Here is a 24,837-nt window from a genome sequence, read left to right on the forward strand (position 1 = left end):
ACTCATTGTAATTGCTAAGTTAAGAACATATGTTAGTGCCATAAAAAAGAAAAAAATATATTTAGAACAATGAAGACCATGCTTTTGAGGAAATAAAACACCTCATGATTTTCCAGGAAAAACAAACAAAGAATAACCTACTTTTACAATTTCTTTCACTCCACTAAGATATATTCAGGGCAAATTTATTGCACTCATATATGCATAATCGTGCATCCTCTGTGCACAAACTTATCCTATGGTTGAATTCAGTCAGAAAAACTGCCTCTTTGAAAATAAGCCAAATTCAATCCAATAACTGGCTGATAAATGCTTACCATTGAGAGTGTGAAATCTATTGCAAATCTGGTTTAAGAGAATAAGAAGGGATGGAGTACATGGGGAAGAGCGCCCTCCGCTGCCATCATCACAACTCCCGTCAGCAGTCAGGCAAGATTCGGGGACTGTCTCTGGGCTGCAGGTGCAAAACCACGGACATAACTTCATCTGTGGCCTGCCCCACTGCACTAGAATGGTTGGTTTGAGTGTCCATCTATCCTTCCAGTCTGCGAGCGCCCTGAGAGCAGAGTTCACATTTTCACTCTAATCCCAGCACTTAGCATGCAGTATGTACACAGAATGAATTTATCCAATCCTTCAAAAATAACTACCTAGGTGACAATATCTAGCCACAGGCTACCACAGGAAAAGAAACTACATACTTATATTAAATAAAGTTTACTTTGTAAGTGCAGATAGATTTGCTAAAGTATTAAGGCCAATATTGAAGGCAGGCAATGGGCTATAGGGACAAATGGTCCCCACTTTAAGTGAACGTATTCTGAACTTGCTAAAGCAAACTCAAGTGCCTCTTCTGACAGAACCTTCACTTCTCTACTCACCACACTCATTCTCAGGTCTCCCACTGACCACACAGAATCATGAGACACTGGATTAATAATAGGTAATGTTTATGGATGTCATGTGGGCCAGGCCCTGGACTAACGTCTTTACTGTATTATTTCATTTAATTCTTATTACAACCATCTAAGGTAGGTGCTATTAATGTTTCTACTTTATAGATGACAAAACTGGGGCAAAGCATTTGTTTCGTGCCTTGCCTGAGATCTAAGCAGAACTTCAGTAAATCTGTCACTTTCCAAGGAACCCCTACTCCACCTCCAAACAGATGACTAATCCTGTTCCCAAGGAGAAACATTTTGTTTGTCCTGATAAAATTCAGAATTCAACCCTTGACGTATGACCTGTCTTCACAAACTAATTCACTCTTTTCTGAGAGTTGATTCTCTCTGTTTCAGTAAAGCTAGCATGGCTATGTAGTTATAAACGATTATAATCATGCATGAGAAATAATTCTTACAAATCGTTTTGATGTATTTTATGAGCAATAACACAATAATAAACATAAAACTTTTCATGCACCGTAAATGTACATAAAAGAGCTTGAGATTCAACATAAAGTTTTATAATAAATATATATATAGAGAGAGATGTGTGTGTACGTGTGCTTGTGTATATAATTATTTTAGGTATCTTCATATTATATATTAATGCACATATTTTTCAACCATTGAACTTTGTTATTTAAATCCTTAATCATAAGAATATAGTAAGCAGTCTGGCATTCATAAAAGTCAGATAAAAAGTAGCTTCCCTATTTTAACCCATATCAAATTTTCTTTGTTGTGTTTAATTATTTTATTTCACAGAGGTCCACTGTCAAAAGGGCTTTTGCCAAGAAGCAATTGATTTTCAGATTGGCATCAATAACCCACAGAGTTATCAAAGCTTTGTTTCCATAAGTTTGGGTTGCAGGACAAGGGATAGGGTTTCATCAGGCTGCTACATGTAGTAAGGTGTAGACACGTGGTCTTACGAAGTACAACCATAGTTGCAAATATGAGCTGTCTTTGTGCATTACTGAAAGCGGAACTGTGACAATTATCAGGAAGTCATTACGGAGACAATAAATCATAAATATCCTAGTTTCCTTATTTCTCATTATCTGCTTCTTTTCTGAGAACTACGGTGACTGTTGCTGTATAAACATAGCACTTCAGGGGCTATATTCGGACAAACAGAGGTGAAAAATGTATTAAAAACACCAAATTGGTGTCTTTCGAATGGGTTCAAACACAAGAAAGCACATACACACGTGGAAAACACACACAGGCAAGAATAATCTCTCTCCCCACCCTCATGTATGTCATAAGAGTTTACCTTCTAGCTAGGATAAGCTGTAGCTAGGAAATGAAAGTATTCATTTACGAAATGAACTCAGCCCTCACAGTGTTACGGTAGCTTTGAGAATCAAGAAGAGGAGGTACTTTTACTAGAGGAAAGAGTGAAATACACATTAGAACAATATAACAGTAGAAGGGTATGTTTCTGGTTTATTAGACACATTTTAAAAGCACTTCACTGCCTACAGGGGAAACACTGCTGCTGTAGAGATTCCTCGGCCACTCAGTTCCTGTCAGCAGTCCAATGTTACAGATGTATGAGAGAATGTATTATGAACATTAATGTTCATGTATGAAGGAACTCTGATCCTTAGCTGCAACCACAGAGCACACTCCTTGTCTGTCTAGACCAGAAGGAGCCGGCGTGCATAGATATAGCACCACAGGCTGTTAAATTTTGAAATGGTTCCTTACCCCGTGGTAGGCAGATGCTTCTCCAACCACTCCTGTGCCCTCCTCACACAGCCACTGCCTGCCCTATGCCCTGTGACTTCCCGGGCCTCCCTATCCGTCAAGTTCAGGACGGGCTTCCTGCTCTGGAGCCCCTTATGCTTAGTGGGTGCTGGTAACAGACAGCGCCCCCCAGTGTCCCCAAAGACCCCTTCCCTCGGATAGCCCCTCTGGAGAGCTGCCTGCCAGCTAGACTCATCTGACAGAGCTTCTCCTCCTGCTGTTATCCCACGTGCCAGCCCCACCTGGTCCCAGCAGGAGGAGACAGAGCCCCGGGTGGCGGACACAGCATGACACTGGGCAGGCAGATGACCAACTGCCTTTGGCACCAGCCCCAGGCCCTGCGACCTCGCTGCCCTGCGACCTCGCTTCCAGTTGGGCTCTCCAAGTTCTCCTCACGTGGCCACTTGTAGGAACTGCAAAATCTGTGGGCCTTGGGCCTTCATGGCTCTCCAGGGGGACAGGGACAGCTGGCAGCCCTAAGGGCTGTTAAAAAACTGAACATCTCTTTGGGGTACATTAACCTTCTCTGATGTTGTGATTCAAAGAGGTAATGCAAGTACAGATCATGATTGACTTCCATCCAGCAGACATAGCTGCAAGATCTCAACTTATGATGGGGCAAAGGTGAAGCACACTTATTAAGCACCGACTTTGTCATTCATGGCACAGTTTGTCACCCCTCCCCCCAAAACACACACATACACACACACACACACACACACACACACTGTACAAAGGTCTGAACAACTGAGCCTTTCAGAAAAGTATAAAGTTTCCCTAAATGTATATTTAGTCACTTAAAAGAAAATGAGATCTTTCATTAAATCCCTGCAGAGAGTAAATATCTCTACAGACATTTAAGACTTCTCATAACATTTTAAAGTTGAAGAAGGATCAAATCATACATTTTCTGAAAACTTATTTACAAGAAGATCAATTCTAACAAATGCTATATTACTTAAAAGTAAAGCGTCTCTCCTTGAGAACAATATACACAAAGTATAAGTTTATATTGATACTTGCTTTTAGATGAAGCTGATTGGTCCAGTGCCCAATGATTTTGTATTCTGTACTTTTGTTGGTTATTTGATACTGGAAGATATCATAACGACCAGGAGCGTCTCCATTTTCATTAAAAGTGACCGGTGTCCCAGCACTACCTATAAATGTTTAGGAAACAATGTTAACTTTTCAGTGAGATAGACCACTGGGCTGATTTCTCTCTAAGAAAAAAATGGTAGATAAAAAAATACTGTGCATAGTAAGAGCTATGCAGCTAGTAATCCATACAAGGTCATTCTTGGTAGCATAATATCTCTGACATGAAAAGAAGCCCAGACATACTTTCAGGAAGAAGACGTGCTTCGTTACGCACGTTAGAAAGTAAATGATGAGAATCCAAGTTAGGCGACAAACGTTAACAGTTAAATAAATAGAAGTTGATAGGCTGGACAGCCAATAGTGGCTACGGAGAATGGCAGTTAATAGAGAAGAGTGTAAACGCCTTGAAGCATAACAGCTATTGTACAATATGAACTGTGAACAGCAATTCAACATGTGGCAGGAGAACGTCGCAGCCAGATTCCCTAGAGTTTTACGTTATTCTGACTTGAACTCCACTCTGAAGCAATTGCCGTATTCAAAGTCTCTTCTAAGCCTCTGCTTTGGCTACCTCTGCCCAAGAGTCTATCCATGTGGGCTACGTTTAGGATCCTCTCAGTGGGTGACGCAGTGGTCGCTGGGAAGTCCCAACTCCGCTCAGATCATAAAAGTTCCCTCAATTCACTGTGATAGTGCAGTACTGGCGGGGCAGCAGGATGCAAGAAATGTCATCTTTTCTAACCTTCCATTTCTCCCAGAAGCTTTCATCTTTTTCTCTTACCAGCTTCTGCTCACTTTTACTTTCTCTCTCATTAACTTTTACATAATCACAGGTTTTAAGAGTAGAAAGGGATCACTACCCGCAATGTTTTCTTGTTCCATCTATAGCCTCACTTTCTATATAGAATTTCCTTTTCTCTACTAGCCTTTGGAGGCTGCCCACAGCCCACACCTTCATCTTCTTGCCTTACTCTTTACTGTCTCGACAAATTCGCCTAACATCAATCCCTTTTCTTTGTGCCAATCTTCTCTCTGCAGGTTCCCTTCCCTGAATTTCTTCTCACCGTATACCGGATTTAATTTCTATACTATACTAGAAACTGTCCCCTTCTTGCTATCTCTTTTCTATATTTTACTCCCCCAAAATATATACTGCTAATAGTTATACATGTCAACTCTATATATTTCCATCTTATAATGAGTTCCTTATTCTACCTGGGGAGTTTGAAACTAAAACCAATAATCACAAAAGTCTAAAACATTCCTCTTTGGAATCTTCCTAAAATTTGAATGCAGTGTGAAGTCTCTGATGAGATGCCTGGTATCTGCAAACAACTGCTAAGGACACAAGAGACAGCACAGCATGGAGAAAAGAGCACTGTTTTGAGAGTCAAGAGCTGCACGTTCATGCTCACTTGGCTTCTGCGTTTATTTTCACAACTTCTGTACTCTCTTTACTTGTCACATAGGGACTTAAAAAATAAAGATGAACATATTTTTAAGTCTCAAAAGATCTATATGCATTTAAATTATTATTATTAGTTCACATGGGAAATGACTTTATATATAAATCAAGAAAGAAATAGGGAATTAGAGAAAAAAATAGGAGCTCTCCAATCAACCACTATCTTAACTACTCCTTAGATACTCAAGTGGAAACCCACGTGCTATAACGGATCAAAACCTTTTCTAACTCCAAGTGAATGTGAGTAGGTTAACTTTTAAATCCTCAGATTCCTCATCTGTAAAATGGGAGTAATAATAACACTCATAGAGTTGCTATGAAAATTAAACAAATAGTTGCAAAGAACAATGCCGGTGGTAATTAAATATTATGATGATGATGATGATTATTCACCCCATATGTATTCTCAGTACATACCAATGTAGAGTAATAGACAGGATATTAAACATTCTTTTAAGTAATATCTAGACAAAGGATTATGGAAATTCAATGGGTAAGAGATTACTGGATGGAAAAATACACATCAGTTATGAATTTCACATTAACATCATCAACAAGTCCTGACATTTACATACCATTTCAAAATTCTGATGTCATATACTCCATGAATAAAGTATTATTTACTTTTGTCTAACTAAATTCCCCAATATTGTCATACTCCTCACTGAATGGCTCCGTATCTCCTACGACAGCATCCCGATCTTTTTTACCATAATGATACCCAGGCTAGGAGAATATCACTTGCGTCACACATTCTCATGAATGTACTCTGAGTTATATATAATTCGTAGTGTGCTAGCTGTTTCTATCTCTCTTTTCTCCAACTCAAGAAGGTATCCTGGAAAGGAACCTAATGAGAGCTGTATTACCACAAACATAATTGTCCAACTTGGATACTTCAATATAATTATTAATAGCAAGTTACACTAAATTTGGCATTGCACCAAGAGGCAATATACTAAAGTATACATACTATATATAAGTATAATACACTGGAAATGTGGGTTTGGGGGCCAGGTCATCGCACTTCTTGGATAGATGATCTCAGGTGAGGTACTTGATCTGTCTGTCCCTCACTTGGCTCATTTTTAAAATGGGCTAATTGTAATTCCCATCTCAGACGGATATGAGGATTCAGTGAATCAACATACAGAAACCTTTCAGTAAATAGTAAGCATTATATAAATATTAACTCTTATTTCCCTTATTGTTTTATGGCAGTGCTGTGTTTGAGATCCAGGGTCTATATGAGAGCATAAGGACTTCTCAGTGAGCATGTAAGGCTTTTCTGGAGTCACCCTTTCTAACCCTTGCTCTCCTCTACTAACACAAAGCCAAATATACCTAAAATCCAGTTCTTTAAATGCACTTTCTCACGATCCTGTTTCGCATGTTATTTTCTATAAGTTCACTTCCTCCTTTATCCTAACCTTTCTTCTCTATATAGTTCCTTCAAGATGTGTCTTAAAGGCACACCTATAAGGATCCTTATCTTCTAAATCTGGAGCAGGGACCCAAGTGCCTCTTCGTGTCCTGTCCTTCTCTATCATGGCACTCACTGCTCTCTGTACACTTGTACTATCCATCCCCATTCCTGATCAAAACATTCATTCAACAGATATTTATTGAGAGCCTATTACGTGCTCAATACTGGTTGGACCCTCTGCCTTCCTCACAAGACCGTGGTCTCCTTAATAAAGGCAGAGTGCATTTCTTATCTTTGTGGGCACGGCACCAAAGACTGCTTGATATTGAGTGTGCAATCAATAAATTACAGTAGAGCGTGAAAGAGGCACCCACGAACGATTCCAAGCAAATCCACATTCAGCTTCGTCATAGCATTATGAACTTCACTTCTATCAGCTCTCATCTTTTATGTTCACAAATGAAGGGACCAAATCAGTCCCTTTTACACTGTTATCAGTGTGATGTTAGAAACCACTCTTGCGACTTGTTTTAGTAATCTGCTTTCTGATCTTGGGCTAGGCTTGCAGTTGAATTACTTCAACCCTTTCAACAAAGAACTGATTCAATTGCATATTGGCTTATCTCAAATAATTGCCCTGGTACTGTGGTCTATGTAACAAAGAACACCCTTGAGTAACCATGAGAGGCTATGTCGTTTATTAATTTCAACAAGTAGAAATTTGAATGATCACCCTTTGTACTGAAACTGGGCACCCTGAAAAACAGAATTAAGTGGCATTTTGTCCAGAAAAAAAATTGAAATGACAAACGTCTCGATATATCCATCAATGTACTATGGTTTACTAACAACACAAGTAAGAAATATATTTTGTTAGGCTAAATTCATATATATATATATAGTAAATTACGCTCCAGCAAGTTTTCTTGTGCTTCCTTCCATCCTAGACTTTAGTTATTTCAGAAATTTTGAAGTGCACTAATTTTTTACATACTCTTTAATCAATGTGGGTTAGTGGAGAAATGGAAACAAACAACACAGAGGTGGAGGTAACTTTTACTAGTCAGATACTCCTCTCAGAGTCCATATATCACTTTGGATATTTTCTGTTCGATATGAAATGCATGGAAAAAACTGTATTTTCGTTACTAGGCATGTCAAGCACTCCAACGTGCTTTTGTAGTAAAAATGACCTATTCAATGAAGATTTTATTTGAAAATATTGGCTCTGTTGAATATTGTTCTGGGGAAGATTATGAGCTTGGGATTCAGGGACTGGCATTTGCTTTCTGGCTCTGCCAGTTCCCTGTGTAATCTGGGCAAGTTACTCTCCAAAAACCTGTTTTGTCAACTGTCAAGAGAACATTATAACCCCAACCTCCCTGGGCTATTACAAGGGCTGCATGAGACGATGCACGGGAAGCACTTAGTATGTGACTGGCACACAACAGGTGTGCAATATGTGACAACTACCATCATCATTATCCATTCTCTGCCTACACTTACGCTCCCTTGATCTACATTTTCTTGTTTCCACAATGCAAAAGGCAATGCAAGAGTAATTCATTCACCTTTATGTGCAAATATTAGATATAAATATATTTATAAGTATAAGCCACTCAGTGTATTGTCATGTTTATTACTTTCATTTCTCTTTCTTGCTACAAAACTATCCCTTTTCCTTCTCATAACCACCTGTGCTATTGGGTAAGCAGGAAAAAATAAGAAAGGTAAAAATACAATCAGTTAATTTAGTCATTTTTAGCACCCTTAAAAGAAGAATGAATATATGAGATTGAAGTCATTGACCAAATGCCATAGGAAATAGCAACTTTCATCAGAATCCACTTCCCCCACTTCTGGATGACTAACTGTTTCATGTCGCACACATCCAACATTTTCCTCCCCGTCGCTTCAGCTTGTCTCAGACTTTCTCACGGAGGAAAAGCAGCAATAGGACAAAGACCCCCTCCTCACTCCCCAACAAAACCTACAGCCTACCTGCATCTATGCTCATATGATCGCTTCCCTCCTGCTGAAACACACGTCCCTCATCCAATCAAAGGCGTATTCCTCCTCTAGTGCTAGGACCCCCCTTCACTCTCGCTCTCTGTGCACTTTGTCTCACAGTTATCTTCTTTCTTTTACATCAGCAGATTTAGACTGTCTGCAGTGGTCCCTTCAGTTTACAACTGAGTTCTCATAGCTCTCATCTTAAAAAAAAAAAAAAAAAAGCAAGCAAGCAAATCCCATTACTAACCTTACTGCCTCATTTATCTACTCTCCTTAGCAGTAAAATAAAACTTTTTGAGTGAGCTGTCCTCACTCTGTCTGTTTTCTTATTTCCCATTAACACATCAGACCATGTTAATTCGAAATGTAACTTCATACCTCCACTGATGAGTCTCAAATGTATACACCTAGCCCTGAGTGCAGACTTACCAATTAACTGTATATCCACTTGGTTGTTTGATAACCATCTTACACTTTACATATCCAGACACAACAGTCCTCACTCAAAACACGTTCCCCATAGTCTTTTTCCTCTTAGTAAGGAGCTGAGGGCTGTCTATCCATTCAATCAATTCAAAAACCTAAGTTAAAACCCCACATATAAGTGTAAAACACAAAGAGTGAACATAAACTATGGACTTTAGCTAATAGCAATGTATATCAATATTGGTTCATTAATTGTAACGAATGTACTACATTAATACAAAACATTAATAACTGGAGAAACTGTGCGTGTGGAATATGGGAACCTTCTGTACTATCTCCTCAATTTTTCTGTAAATATAAAGTTGTTCTTCAAAGAAGTTTTAAAAAGCAAAAGAAATTATTTTCATTAAAGCATTTGTGTAACCCAATATATGCAAAGCATTATGACATCAAAATATAAACAATATACAAACATTAATGAGATACTTTATACTTTTTTATATATCACATCTTCAAACTCCTGTGTATACCTTAGACTCACAGATAATTGCTATTTGGACTAGCTGTATTTCAAAGCTCAATAGCCACATCCCTATTTAATAGTGCAGGCCTAAAAGACTAATGATTTCAGCAGTTATTGCTCTAACCCTCCAGCCACTGGGGAAGAAGTCCATGGCTGAGCCTTTCTGATCTGGCCTCCACTTCAATTTCAACTGGACCGACTCCCCACCCCCGCCTTCAACAGTTTCTCCCCTAAAAAGGTGTGGATTCATCCAAGTCTGACCCATGGCTCAGTGGAGGCCAGAACTGGAGATAAGATCCTAAAATAAAATTCAACTTGCCCCAGTGGTAAAAACAAACAAACAGCCCACATCTAAGACATTAACAGGTCCTGTCGCCAAAACACATCCAGAATTTCCCCATTCTCTCCATTTCCTCTTCTCTGCACTGGTCCAAGCTACTGTGATCGCTCCCTGAACTCCTAGCCCATATCTATGTTCACAGTGGTAACAACAACCCACTCTCCGTCCTGCGGCCAGAGTGATACTGTGAAACGCACATCAAGTCAGACGGCTCCTCTCCCTAAAATCATGCAGTGGCTTCCCATTTCACTAAAATAAAACATGAAGTGTTTATCACGGCCCTTAAGGCCTTGTTAATTCTCCAGTCACTTGTTTCTATACTTCATCCACCCTGGGATCCTTCCGTTCCTCAAACACATGACGTTTGCTCTATTTCAGTATTTTGGTGTTTCTTGTTCTCTCTCTCCTTCTCACTTTCTCCAATGCTCTTCCCACCTGGATCTTTGCATGGCCGGGCTCCTTCTCATCGTTTAACACACACACACTACTAAATATAAAATAGATAACGAACCCACTGCACAGAAATAGAAAGGACCTACTGCATAGCACAGGGAACTATACTCGATATTTTGTAATAACCTATAAGGGAAAAGAATCTGAAATTGTTTTATCTGATTATTTTAGTGTGTGAAACAAATAGGACAAGGAATGCAGTTGAATGGCATTTCTAATTCTCTCAGCCAACCCTCCTTCTTGATTTTTCCATCAAGAAACTGAACTGACGGGCTTCCCTGGTGGCGCGGTGGTTGAGAGTCCGCCTGCCGATGCAGGGGACACGGGTTCGTGCCCCGGTCCGGGAAGATCCCACATGCCGCGGAGCAGCTAGGCCCTTGAGCCATGGACGCTGAGAAGAAACTGAACTGACAATTGTACTTTCTCTTCTGGAAATGTCTTTATGATCTTGCTTTAAAGGTGTTTTAAGAATGAAAAGTGTCATTATCAGGAATGAATAGCACAATTTGAGAAGTAGAAATACAACCTGTAATTGTACTGATGGTACTCAAATAAGCTAATTGAATTCTTAAAATAAGAAAAAATCCATTATTTAGTGATGCACATTTCAGGGAAGCAGATGAATTAAGAGGTTTAAATAAAATCTCTTATAAGAAAAGTGACCAAAGAGATGATAAAAATATCAAATGTTTAAAGGAAAGAAATGCGAAAGAATATGTAATAATTAGGCGATATTAAGTAATACATTTTAAGAGGAATTTGGGAACAAACCGAAATGTGTTGCAATCCTCGGATCTCAGTATATTTTCATTTCCTGACAGAAAACCTCTCTTTATCTAGAGCAAGTTAAGCCTTTTATTGTTTCCTTCGTGGGGGTATTTAATACCTAATAGATCTTTATTTGTATATATAACTTCCATTATAAGTTTTGATTAATCATTGTATTTCTAACAGTGCTACATTTATGAGTACATTTATGAAAGTGTGAGTGTGTGTGTGTGTGTGTGTGTGTGTGTGTGTGTACATATATTCTTGCTTTTTCAAATCTGCTGTGTACCAGGAGGATGTCTCTGACTATCTGGTCCAATGTGTTGCTAGAAAAGAAAAAAGATGCTTTTACCATCTAGATTTAAAATTGTCAAATTTATTAATTTTTATAATGAATGCTTACTAAGAAGTTTAAAATTTTGCTTTCAACATTCACATTTTTAATTTACCCACAGTTGACTTATGGTGTGAGGTCGGTATACAATTCACCTTTTTCCTATATTGATTACCATTTTATCAGCACTACTCCCCTTTTCTGAATGACTATACAGATGCTTCTCTTTTATACCTGTTACATAGAGAATGTGTCTTTTTCTGGCCTTTCCCTCCTATTCCATTAATTCATTTGTCTCTCTTTGACCCAACATCATACTGTATAAATTACTAAATTCCATAATAAGACTGATAATGGTATGGCAAGTCCCCACTCCCTATTCTTCTTTCTCAGAAGTATTCTGACTTGTCTTTGCTTTAGACTCTTCTGTATACAATGCAGAACCATCTTTTTAAGTTCCCTGAACAATCCTATTTAGATTATGATTGGAAAAATATATAATATCTATAAATCAATTGGGGAAGATTTGATACCTTTATAATATCTTCCTATCCATGAGCATAAGTTGTCTCTTGGTTGTTTGGATCTTCTTCTGCAAGATCTAATGTAGTCTTATAATTTTCTTTCCACAGCACTTAACCATTTTTTTGTAGACTTACTCCTAGGTAATTAATATTCTCTGATGCCATTGTAAATGGTGGCCTAAATTATATTATCTACTACTCTGCTGCTAGTATAGAGAATTCAGCGGAAGGTTGTTTTTTTGCTTGTTTGCTTTTGTTTTGTTTTGTTTTGTGTTACTCTTTTATCCAGTCCAGAGGTGATTCTATCACCCAGGGGTATTTAGAAATGTATGGAGACATTTTTGGATTTTGCCGCTGGGGGAGTGCAACTACTGGTGACTTGTGGAAGAGGCCGGGGTGCTACTAAACATTCTACAATGCACAGGACATCCACCTCCAATAAAGAATTATCTAGTTCAAAATGTCAGTAGTTTTAAGGTTGAAAAACCCTTGTGAAACTCTTTTTATTATACTTAAGGATTTATCTCTATAAATTCTTAAAACTTCTTTAATTTCTATGTAAAGAATCATGTTAACTGCAAATAATTACAATTTCATTTTATCCTTAACAATTCTTATGCCTCCAATCTTTTTCTTTCTTCCTTTTTTACTGCACTATCTAGGACCTTCAATGCAATTTTGACATGAAGTGGCAATAGTGCACATTCTTATACTTCTTCTAACCTTTAAAGAATATTTCCCACATTCTTCATTTAGGATTATGTTTGATCTAGGCATTTTGTAGGTGTTTCTTATCAATTTAAGAAAGTCCCTTTTATCCTACATGTACTAGATTTTTTTTATCATGAGTATATTTTCAGTGTTAGCAATGTATTTTATACATCTTTTGAGACAAAATATTTTTCTTTTAATCTGTTACTATAGTGAGTTACATTTATACATTTTTCAGTTATGTCATGGAAGCTTGGGATGGATCCAACTTGGTTTCAATATTTTTTGCACTGCTGGATTCAATCAGTTAATATTTTGTTTAGAATCTTTATATTCATACTCATAAGTGAGATGCAACTATAATTTTCTTTCTTATAATTTCCTTTTCGTTTTGGTTCCAGGGTTATACTGGCCACATAGAATAAATTGGAAAATAATCCTTTTTTTTCTTTTCTCTGCAAGAGTTTGTATAAAATTGTAATAATATCTTCCTTGAAAGTTTTATAGAACTCACCTGGAATTACCCCAGATACCATCAAGAGAGTGAATAAATCAATTGTGGCATATGGAATATTTACACAATGGAATATTATACTGCAGTCAAAATGAATGAACTACAGAGACAGCCATAAATCTGGATGAATCTTAGCAATATAACATTAAGTGAAAAACGAAAGTGCCAAATATACATTTTACAAAGGTATAAATGATTAACATTTTAAAAATTTGTGTGCTTTTTTGGGAATACATATGCAAGACAAATCTATTTTAAAAGGTAGGAATGTTGACTGTTTGGGAGTAATGTGAGAATGGGTTGGTGATGGAAATACATGTTTGGATACAGCTTTTTATCACAATTCTAGTTTTGAGGGACAGGGGAGTATTTTCATAGATGCTTATTACGTTCTTTGAAACAACCAAATAACTAAATAACTAATTAAATAGATGAAAATGGACCTTGCATAGAACAATTATGAGCATGTGTCACTAGCCAAGGAACCAAGAGGAGAAAAGAGAAAAAGAGAGACAGAGAGAAGGGAGAGAGGGAGGAAGAAAGGAAGTAAGGAAGCAGAATGAAGAAAAGGGAGAAAAAAATGAATTAAAAAAAGAAAAGAGAGATATATTAAAAATTATAAAATAGCTCTGCTATTATGCCCTTGGAGAATACAAATACTTCCTAAGGGTCTATGAACCCAAACAAAATAGGTCACAAACAGAACAAGTCAAGCTTCTGTAAGAATTCCCAGTTTATAAAATATAATGTCTGGGATTAGAATTACATTATATTTTTAAGCCAAAAAGCTTAATTCACTTTTTATTATGAAGATTTCTCTGAAGAGTAAAATAAAGCTAAAATTCACCTCTTACCAGTTGAGTTATTACTTCATTTCTTGCTCAATATCAGATTGTTCTTTTATCTTGGGTTATGCATGCCTTTGTAATAATTCATTGTTTGAAACATCATTAAACACACAGCCTTTCAATATGGTTTGGAATTAATATTTTGTTAATATTTGCAAAATTACAGTAAGCCAGTCAAATACAGATAATTCTATAGGAACAAATGTCAAAGTGTCTAAAGAAATAAAATATCAAACTAGAGAGATCTACTCATTTCTGACAATAATTTATATATTGAATTAAAAAGGATACCAAATCATTTATTTATAATGGATCTGATTTTCTGTAATTACACAAACTGTCAATGTATATTATGCCACTGTGATAAATGTGACTTGTCTATGTTACCATGGTGATTTGAGGTGTTTCTATTCAACACTGCATGCATAACAATGTGGAGCATAATCAAAAGAAACACTGAAATATGTAAGTAAAAAAACCATCATAAATTTTTTTAAAAAGTGTAGTTTGACTTTCACATATCCCTTTTAGAGGCTGACCCATTAAATGGATGAAAACAATAACTACTAAATAATATATTTTATTTCAAATATATATCGAATACTTACAAAAATTATTTCCTGCCAAAAATAAAATATGAATGATTACCATAAACTAGAACTCTCAATTCATATTCTCTGACCACTATTCAAGAATCTGAAATTTTTAACTAAAGCTTTCAAGAGAGTAAAATGTTAAAGCAAGACTAAGGAAGATAAACATCAAAAACTCCTAAAGATTTAGAAAAAACAATTAAATACTCATGTTAATTAATCCTTAAGTCAAAGAGAAATAAAACTAAAATTATAGAGTACTATTTAACAGATACTAATATATTTCAAAACTAGAAGATATGGTCAAGCCTGTCCTCAGAGAGAAATTTAAAGGATTGAGGTTAAAAAGCACATGAAAAGATGCTCAACATCACTAATTATTAAAGAAATGCAAATCAAAACTACAAGGAGGTATCACCTCACCGGTCAGAATGGCCATCATCAAAAAATCTACAAACAACAAATGCTGGAGAGGGTGTGGAGAAAAGAGAACCCTCCTACACTGTTGGTGGGAATGCAAACTGGTACAGCCACTATGGAGAACAGTATGGAGGTCCTTAAAAAACTGAAAATAGAGCTACCATATGATCCAGCAATCCCACTCCTGGGCATGTATCTGGATAAAACCATAATTCAAAGAGATACATGCACCCCAGTGTTCATTGCAGCACTATTTATAATAGCCAGGACATGGAAGCAACCTAATGTCCATCAACAGAGGAATGGATAAAGATGTGGTACATATAAACAATGGAATATTACCCAGCCATAAAAAGAACAAAATAACGCCATTTGCAGCAACATGGATGGACCTAGAGATTCTCATACTGAGTGAAGTCAGACAGAGAAAGACAAATATCATATGATATCGCTTATATGTTGAATCTTAAAAAAGGCTACAAATGAACTTATCTACAAAACCAAAATAGAGTTACAGATGTAGAAAATAAACTATGGTTACCGGGGGGGGGGGTTAGAGGGGGAGGGAGGGATAAACTGGAAGATTAGGATTGACACATACACACTACTATATATGAAATAGATAACTAATGAGAATCTGCTGTATAGCACAGGGAACTCTACTCAATACTCTGTAATGGCTTATGTGGGAAAAGAAGCTAAAAAAGAGCAGATATATGTACTTGTATAACAAATTCACTTTGCTGTACACCTGAAACTAACACAACATTGTAAATCAATTATACTCCAATAAAAATTTTTAAAAAAGAATTGAAAGTTTTTATTGTTGCACACGACCTAGATGTATTTATAGAAAAAGATCTTTATAATCGTGAAATGATAAATGGCTTTTTAAGCATGACATCAAGTAAAAACTACTAAGGAAATAATAATTTTAACAACATAAAATTTAAAGTTTCTGAATACCAAAAAAACTTATTTTTTTTTAAATAAAAAATAGAAACAATGTAAACATATATCAATCAAGGCATGGATAAATAATGACACATCCATACAATGGAATATAATGATGTAGCCATTAAAATTATAATATAAATAGTTATTATTATTATGGAGAGATTCCATGGTATACTTTTACTTTAAGAAGGATTACACACACCCACTAGGATGGCTATATTTGTCAAAAATGGAAATTAACAAGTGTTTTTGAGAATGTGGAGAAATTGGAACCTTCATATACTGCTGGTGGGAACGTAAAACAGTGTAGCCACTGTGGAAAAGGATTTGGTGATTCCTCAGAAAGTTTAACATAAAGTTACTGTATGATCCAGCAATTCCACTTCTTGGTATACACCCAAGAGAACTGAAAACATGTTCACATAAAAACTTGTACACACAGATTTACGGCAGCATTATTCATAATAGCCAAAGAGTGGAAACAATCCTAAAGACACTAAACGATGAATGGAAAAATGCAATATAATATATTCATACAATATTCAGCTTTAAGAAGAATCATATGTGCTACAATAGGCATGAACCTTGAAATCATTATGTTAAGTAAAGATGCCAGTCACAAAAGGTCATGTATGCTTCCATTTGTATGAAATATCCACAATAGCAAATCCATAGAGTCAGAAAGTAGATTAGTGCTTGTCAGGGGCTGGATGGGGGACAAAATGGGGAGGTTCTGTTAATAGGCATGGAGTTTCTTTCTGGGGTGAGGAAAACATTCTGGAATTATAGTGATGATGGTTATACAACCCTATGGACAAGCTAAAAACTTCTAAATTGTATAATTTAAAATGATGAATTTTATGGTGTGTGAATTAGGTCTCAATTTTTTAAAATTACAGGTTAACATATAACATTATCTCATTTTATACTATATATGTGTAATGTAGGTGGATGGATGGAGAGATGGATGGATAATGGACATATGATAGATATAGATAGATAGATAGATAGATACATAGATAGAAAGAATAGGATGTAAGTACATATTTTGAAAGATAAGCACCTAAAAAGTTATCTTTGGGCAGTGAAATGAAAACTGACCTACATTTTCTTCTTTATTATTTTCTCTATTTCCTGAAATAAATGTCTTATTTTTATTAAAAAACAAACAAAAAACAAAACCAAAAAACTGTGTTTTCTTTAAAATATAGTAAAGACCTTGGAAGAAAAAAATAAGGTGTCTTTTGGTAAAATCTACACTTCATATCAATGACTAAAACACACAGATATTAGCAGAGAGAGAAGTAGCTCTCAGAGTCTGCTGATAGCAATGTTCTCCCCTACACAACTGAGAAGTAATATGGGAGAGTCTGGTTAAGTTACTCTAATTCTGTAAAAAAAAAAAAAAAAAAAAAAATTGCAGTTCACCAATGAGTTCAGCGCAGGTCAGTCGGGTAGCTTATCTCTGAGAAGATCCCCAATAGTATTCCTGCATTTTTGTCTAAAAAATGTTAGCACCTGAAAAAAAATGGAGGTGTATGTTGAATAATTAATGATAGCTAACACTGACGTTTCTGAAGATTTTGATATTATACACTTTGGGCCTGGGTCTGCAAATACTCGGAACTCTTGAATGACAAAATCTTTTTGGTTAAAATGAAAACAACTTTGTACTAAAACAAATGGTTGAGATAGTATTCATTACACTGATATTCTTGTATAATTTAATCTTAATTTTTGAAGACCTTTAAATAGCTAAAAACACATTTTTTTTCCTAAAAAGCATTAGGAATTCTTAAGCTCCATATCCAAAAAAATGTGTATTAAAATAACTTCCTTTTTAATAACTATGTGGTTCATAAGGAGTATCCATATTAACAAGGGATTTAAGTCTCCATTTTACAATTAGTTTAGTTTAGCCTTTACATCAATTACAAACAATCAATTTCTCATATGTTCTAGTACATGGATCAAAAGTATAGGAAAGAATAACGCTATATGTTTTAAATCTATGTTTATAAAAATTTCCTGGTATATTAATTATTATAGTTTTGTATTGGAATGCTATATAGAAATTAGTTTTAATTAGGAATAAACTTCTTGGTTCCATTTAAAAAGAGAAGTGGGTGTATTATTCATGATCATTAGAGAAACAATCTGTTGTCATTTTAAAGTTCTATTTTATGGAAACACACTGGGTTAAAAAACTAATTAAGGAATTAAGAGCAAATAGAAGTATTTTAAAGTGGTTCTAAATATGTCTGTGAACATAAAAAGTTAGTTCTCTGCCCAGGACATCAGCAGCTCTCTCTCTTTTTAACTGCTTCCCATTACCCAGGTCACAGCACCACAAAAAATATGTCCTAAGGAATATCTGACCCTACCTTGGGAATTTCTCTAGGCTTTGCCTATTTCCTCCTTTTCATTCATCAGCTGAAGGGGTTTCCTAATTCCACAAGCTGTGAATGGTTTCTCATTTTCCTTGTTACCTTTGCATTTCAAAACTCAGCTCCAGACTATTTAATCTCAGTGTTGATTTACACCCCTATAGGGATCTGCCTCTCATATCTGCTACTGACTACAAGCTCCAAATTAGTATCGCAGACTGCTTTCTAACCCAACCTAGTCCTTCTAGTCACCTAGAACCTGGCCCTCGTCAACTTTCCCCCCTTGGCCTTTCTGCCCTTCCAGGGCAATTGTACCTCATCGTTGTCTCCATTGACATCATCACCAACATCATCAACCAGCTTTGAGTCCTTAGTACTTGCTGAACATTGTGGATATACACAAACATAAGGTTACCCTTTACTTAAGTTGATCCATGAGATCTTAGTGATTTTATCTTTCTTTAAAGCAGTGTTGTTAATGTTGACTTTTAATGATGGAATGTTAAATAATGAACATGAGCGGCAGGATCAGACATCTCTCCAAAGGGAGAAGGGTCTAGTGGTTGAAAGAGCAAAGCTTTGGAATCAATCATGCCATAGCTCATGGACCACTGAGAAAGTGTCACTGCGTATGTTCCCTCTTCTGCATGAGGTGAATATCACTTACATCATAAGGTAGCTGGAGGATTAAAAGATATAACATTTAAAAAAAATCATATGTTAATAATTATCATAGACCCCATCCCTCAGTGCCATGTCTATAAAAAAGTAGAATAAATCAATAACTTTGTTCAACCAAAAAATTAATTAACTAAAAATCTATTTCTCCCATTGATATAATCAATTAAGGGTGTAAAAAAATTAAACAAGGTGACATTTCATTTTCGTCAACATGAATTTCCATTTGAAAGGAGTTAATGCCTTATAGCTATTTATGTTCATAGTGGTGATTAATATCAAATTTCTGCATTTCACTCTATATTTAGCTAATTGAGAATTGATCTGTTGAATACCGCCAAAATTATGAAAATGTAATAATCAAAAACATTAAACCCAACTAACCCGTTACTCTGAGCTTTGAAGACCAAGCTTCATGGAGGTTTAATGTAATTATTTGTTTCTGTGCATAAAACTAAAATTTCAGTACATTACCAAATATATTCTTTCAAAATTAAAATTTTACACCAGATAAACTCTGAGGAATATATTTTTTTATTTCCTGTTATGAATCTCACATTAAAAAAAATACCTTTACCTAAGAACTCTGGCATATCACTAGAATTAGCACAGTTAGTAAAGTAGCATGTCAACATGCATAATACATGTGATGTATGTGTTCATCACGTCACATACAGGGAGACAAGTTGATCCCTTCATTGCACTGGATGACACTGGGATTACAGGGGCACCTTTCAGAGTTCTAAATTAATGTCATTCAGCTTAACCATGAGTTTACTCACTCACTGTAATAATAACATGATTAAATAATTAATTGACTCCTCTACTCAAATAATATTAGACTTCCTAAATACAGACAAGCATTTACATATCATAAAGTCATAAAATCAGAGAGTCAAATAGTGGTTATTAGTGGTTAGGGGGATGGGGGAAATGGGGAGGTGTTGGTCAAAGAGTACAAAGTTTCAGTTATGCAAGATGAATAAGTTGTAGAAATCTAATGTATATCATATGGCATTTGGTTAACAATACTGCAAGAGTTGACTCTAATGTAAACTATGGACTTTAATAATAATGTATCAATAATGGTTCATTAATTATAACACATATATCACACCAATGCAAAATGTTACTAATAGGCAAAACTGAGGGCCAGCAGGGAGAGGGGTAATAAATGGGGACTTCACTTTTTGCTCAATTTTTCTGTAAACCTAAAACTGCTCCAAAAAATAAAGTCTACAAAAATAGCATAAAAAAAAAAAAAAGAAGTGGTACATATATACAATGGAATATTACTCAGTCATAAAAAAGAATGAAATAATGCCATTTGCAGCAACATGGATGGACCTAGAGATTGTCATATTGAGTGAATAAGTCAGAGAAGGACAAATATCATATGATATCACTTATATGTGGAATCTAAAAAAATCGTACATGTGAACTTATTTACAAAACAGAAATAGAGTTACAGATGTAGAAAACAATCTTATGGTTACCAGGAGGAAAGGGAGGGAGGGATAAATGGGAGATTGGAATCGACACATACACACTACTGTATATAAAATAGATAACTAATATGGACCAACTGTATAGCACAGGGAACTCTACTCAGTACTCTGTAATGACCTATATGGGAAAAGAATCTAAAAAAGAGTGGATATATGTATAACGGATTCACTTTGTTGTACAGCAGAAACTAACACAACATCGTAAATCAACTATACTTCAGTAACAATTTAAAAACAGTACTGCATTATATGTTTGAAAATCTGCTCAGAGCGTAGCTCCTATAAATCCTCTTACCACACAAACAAAATAATTTTGCAAAAAGTATAAATAAATAAAAGGGGCAAGAGGAAACTTTTGGAGGTAATGAATAAATTTATGGCCTTGACTGTGGTATGGTTTCACTAGTATATACTTATCTCTAAACTCATTAAGCGGTATACATTAAATATGTACAGCTTTTTGTTTTGTATGTCAATCACACCTCAATAAAGTGGTTTTTAAAAATTCACTACCAAAACCATAAGCATTCCTCTTTTAGAAAGCTGGATATCCCAGATTAATGGTGATAGCTCTCCAAATTTTTTTTTAATTCGTAAGATGAAGTTCTAAATGTTCCCAAACAAATGTCTGAAAATAGTAATAACAAAAATATTGTTTGGAATTTTCATGAAGCTCTGTTTTTCTTCCTTTGAAATCGCTGAATATTTTATGCTTTCTTATTTAAATGTCTTCAGATACTGAGCTCTCAGAAGTTTATAGAAGCACTAAACTTTATGACTAAAAAACCCTCAGAAACTTATGTAAAATATATATTTTGTATTTTGTAGTCCTGAGAATAGCCTAGGAGAATACTGTATATAATAGATACTAGACAGCAAGACCCTTCAAGTCTCATATCTGAAGAAAAACAAAATCAGAAGCCATACTTCTGGTCTGTTTTTTCTTTTCAGTCATCTGAAAGCCTGTAGAAATTCTATCTATATCTGTTAGCTACCCCATAATTAATTAATTTGTTCTTATACCCTAGTTAAGTTCAAATACAAAATGGGAAGTTAGAAAAAATAACAAAAGCACAATTGTGGAAAGTAGCTTTAAAAACCTGGATGCCTTTGTAATGACACATCTTTCTATTCATTTTTCATTACATTTAACTTTTGTCACACTAGTTTCTAAAGTTCCTCAGCTTCTCAGTGAAAATGAACTTATTGCAACAGTTATACCAGATCTAAAGGATAAGTTGTAATGTTACTTGGCAACAACCAATAATCAGATTGTCTCATTGAGGAAGGGGAAAAATTAGTGTTCACATTTTCTTGGTCCATAGTCTAGTCTGCTGAGTATACAGAAGGAAACTGTATCCAAGGGCCAACACCCAATAAGATATGCTCCATCTAGTCACTGCCTTTTCAAAACCAAGCTCATGTAATTGACCACCTTATCATCGAAAATAGGAAGAAGCAGAATATTGTCAAATATCAGATGAAATGAGCTGAATATTAGTGTTGGAGAACAATGCTGTTTCTATTTTTAACAAAATATTCATTATAGAGATATTCATATTTATTGTAAAAAATTTGGAAGTCAAGATAAGCAAAAGAAAGATAGAATAAAAAATGAATATTGGCCCATCATCCTACTGTAATTTAGTGAAAATGGTTATTATTTGAACTACATTTTTTCCTATTATATCTACAGCTATCTATTAAAGAAACAATGATATAATACTATCTATGCAGTTTTAAATTCTTCCTTTTTCAATTAACAATAATTATGGAAAACTCTATATGTCAATATATAACGATCACTAATATAATTTTATTGGCTATACACTTATTCTGTTTCTATATCTACCATATTTTACTTAACCAATTTCATAGTGGTGGATACTTATATCATTGCCAATTATTTGGTCATATAACAATATTGCCCCCAAAAATCTCATGCTTATTACTTTGTCTAATAGTCTGCTTTTTAAAAAATTTCTTTATCTGGGCTTGTTGTGTCAAAGTGAACAAATATTTCAAATTCTGATGTGAGTAATTTCCTTCTAGGAATTTTACATCCAAATGGCAGTGCCTATGAATAATTGCTAATATTTATATAATATGAAAAAGCCTTAAGAATTATTCTAGGATGCAAACACACACACACACACACTTTTTTCTCTGGCCTATTTGTGTGCAGTGCTTAATGTTCACACAAATTACCCATGATATTTTTTCAAAAGCAGACTCTAATTTAGTGGGTCTGGGGTGGAGTCAAAACGTCTCCATCTGTAACATGTCTAACAAGCTCCCAGGTGATAACAGCCTTGCTGATCTGCAGCCCATGTTTTGAGTAGCAAAAGCTTACAGATTTAACAATGTATTGTTACAAGATAATCAGGAAAGTTTTTCACCTCCACGTCTGCACATCACTGATGGTTAACCTAAATTCCACCGACTTCTAAGGGCTCTATAAAAGAGCTTTATGAAATGTTTATACCACCTGCAATAGTTAGTAAACAGGGTGCATGTGAAAATGCATTATTCTGGAGAGAACAAGTACTTTAATCTAAAATTCAAAGGGGTCATGACACCAAATAGCTTGTTGATGATTTTTTTATTCTGCTTTACGGACTGATCAAGGTGTGCTCCAAAATTCCATCTACGTGCCAGATCCCTCCTCCCAAGGTCTTTCCCAAAGAAACACCACGGCAGTTGACTAGTCCACAATCATTGCAGCCTTCTCTCTCAGTGCATTTGTGTAGCACAGCACAGATAATCTAAAAAAGGGTATTTATTGGCTTAAGGAATAAATGAATTTTCAAAACATTTGGGATAATTAAAACTGCTCTTAAAGCAGCCCCCTGTGAAGCTGCTGTGAAACATAAGGATATCAGCTCAATACTGTTGACTCGGAATTGCCATAATTGTTAACTGGCTTCTGGTTAAAGCATTAGCAACACGGTGTTGGAGAAGCCAAGCATTCCTGTATTTTTCAAATTGAGATGTCAGTCCTTTTGAGAATAGTGGGACGTATGATTTATCTCCCTGAGAGAAACACATCGTGAATTGAAAACCTATTTTTGAAACAGTCACAAAATTTGGGGGGAAAGAGGCTGTGATAACCAAAGAAAAAGAAAAACACAGTTCTTTAAGTATACATAATCAAATAAACTAAAATCTCTATGGAACAAAAGTAAATAAGGACTCTTCTGGAGATGGATGGTGGTGAGAGTTGCACAGCTCTGCCAATGCAGTTAATGCCACTGTTCACTTAAAAATGATCAAAATGATACACTTTGTTATGTATATTTCACAATTTTAAACAAACAAATAAAAGAATAAACAAATAAATAAAGACTTCAGATATTTCCAGATACCAAAAAACCAAAAAGCAAATACAATAACGGCTTAGAAACTGTTGCTTTGCTCAAAAATGCCTGTCTTTCCTTGTACAGAAAACTACAACATAGAACATTAATGTCTCTCTGAAACATGTGGCTAGAAAAGAAGCATTAGCCTGTTGTTTAAGCCAAATGTAATTTGGGTAATTGTGTTCTAGCTGTCTCAAAGTCCCCTAAAGTCTCTCATAATCTGTGTCACTTCTATGCTTAATCTGTTTACAGCAGTCCACGCTCTTTCAAGAGGTCATTACCATCTGCCCCTAAGGTGGCTGCATTTCAGCAGGAGGGGACATTATTCCTATTACAGAAGTACCCAACATGAACAATTATCCCCCGGAAGGTTGATGATGCAAATTTACCTGGAAGCACCTGGGAAAGAAATGGGAAGTCTCCATAAAGATAGGTCATTGTTAGAAGTGATCAAATTAGCCCCCTGTTCTTCCTAACTCCTGAAGTTTGGTTTAATCAATACTCTTTCAGGATGGAAGTACCCTTTGTAAAAAATTTTAAAAGAGCATTTTATGTAAGACTTTTCTGTAACATGAGTACGTTTACTATTATATTTTGAAAGAAATGATACATCTACCTTTTGAAAATAAACTTGTATTAGGTGCTAAAATATATTTTTTGTTTTGTCTTATAATCCTGGATTCCCTAAATATCACTGTTTAATTTTAATACTTTCCTTCCCCCCCGTTACAGCTCTGTATAGGGCCAACACCATCCAGAAGCAGAAGAAATACATCTTATGTGACCCAGACGC

General features: G+C 35.5%; 1 protein-coding gene across 2 annotated transcripts in view; it reads right to left on the reverse strand.

The window, feature by feature from the left end:
- The window catches only part of GRM8 (glutamate metabotropic receptor 8), a 752,204-nt gene that overhangs the window by 153,274 nt on the left and 574,093 nt on the right, over positions 1 to 24,837 (reverse strand). For both annotated transcript variants that reach the window (XM_060019983.1, XM_060019982.1), the window contains one exon: positions 3,720 to 3,856. In XM_060019983.1, coding sequence (XP_059875966.1) covers positions 3,720 to 3,856 — 137 coding nt within the window. The remainder of the gene's footprint in view (positions 1 to 3,719; positions 3,857 to 24,837) is intronic.

The sequence above is a fragment of the Delphinus delphis genome, chromosome 9 (assembly GCF_949987515.2).
Source record: "Delphinus delphis chromosome 9, mDelDel1.2, whole genome shotgun sequence".
In the NCBI taxonomy this organism is placed as follows: Eukaryota; Metazoa; Chordata; class Mammalia; order Artiodactyla; family Delphinidae; genus Delphinus; species Delphinus delphis.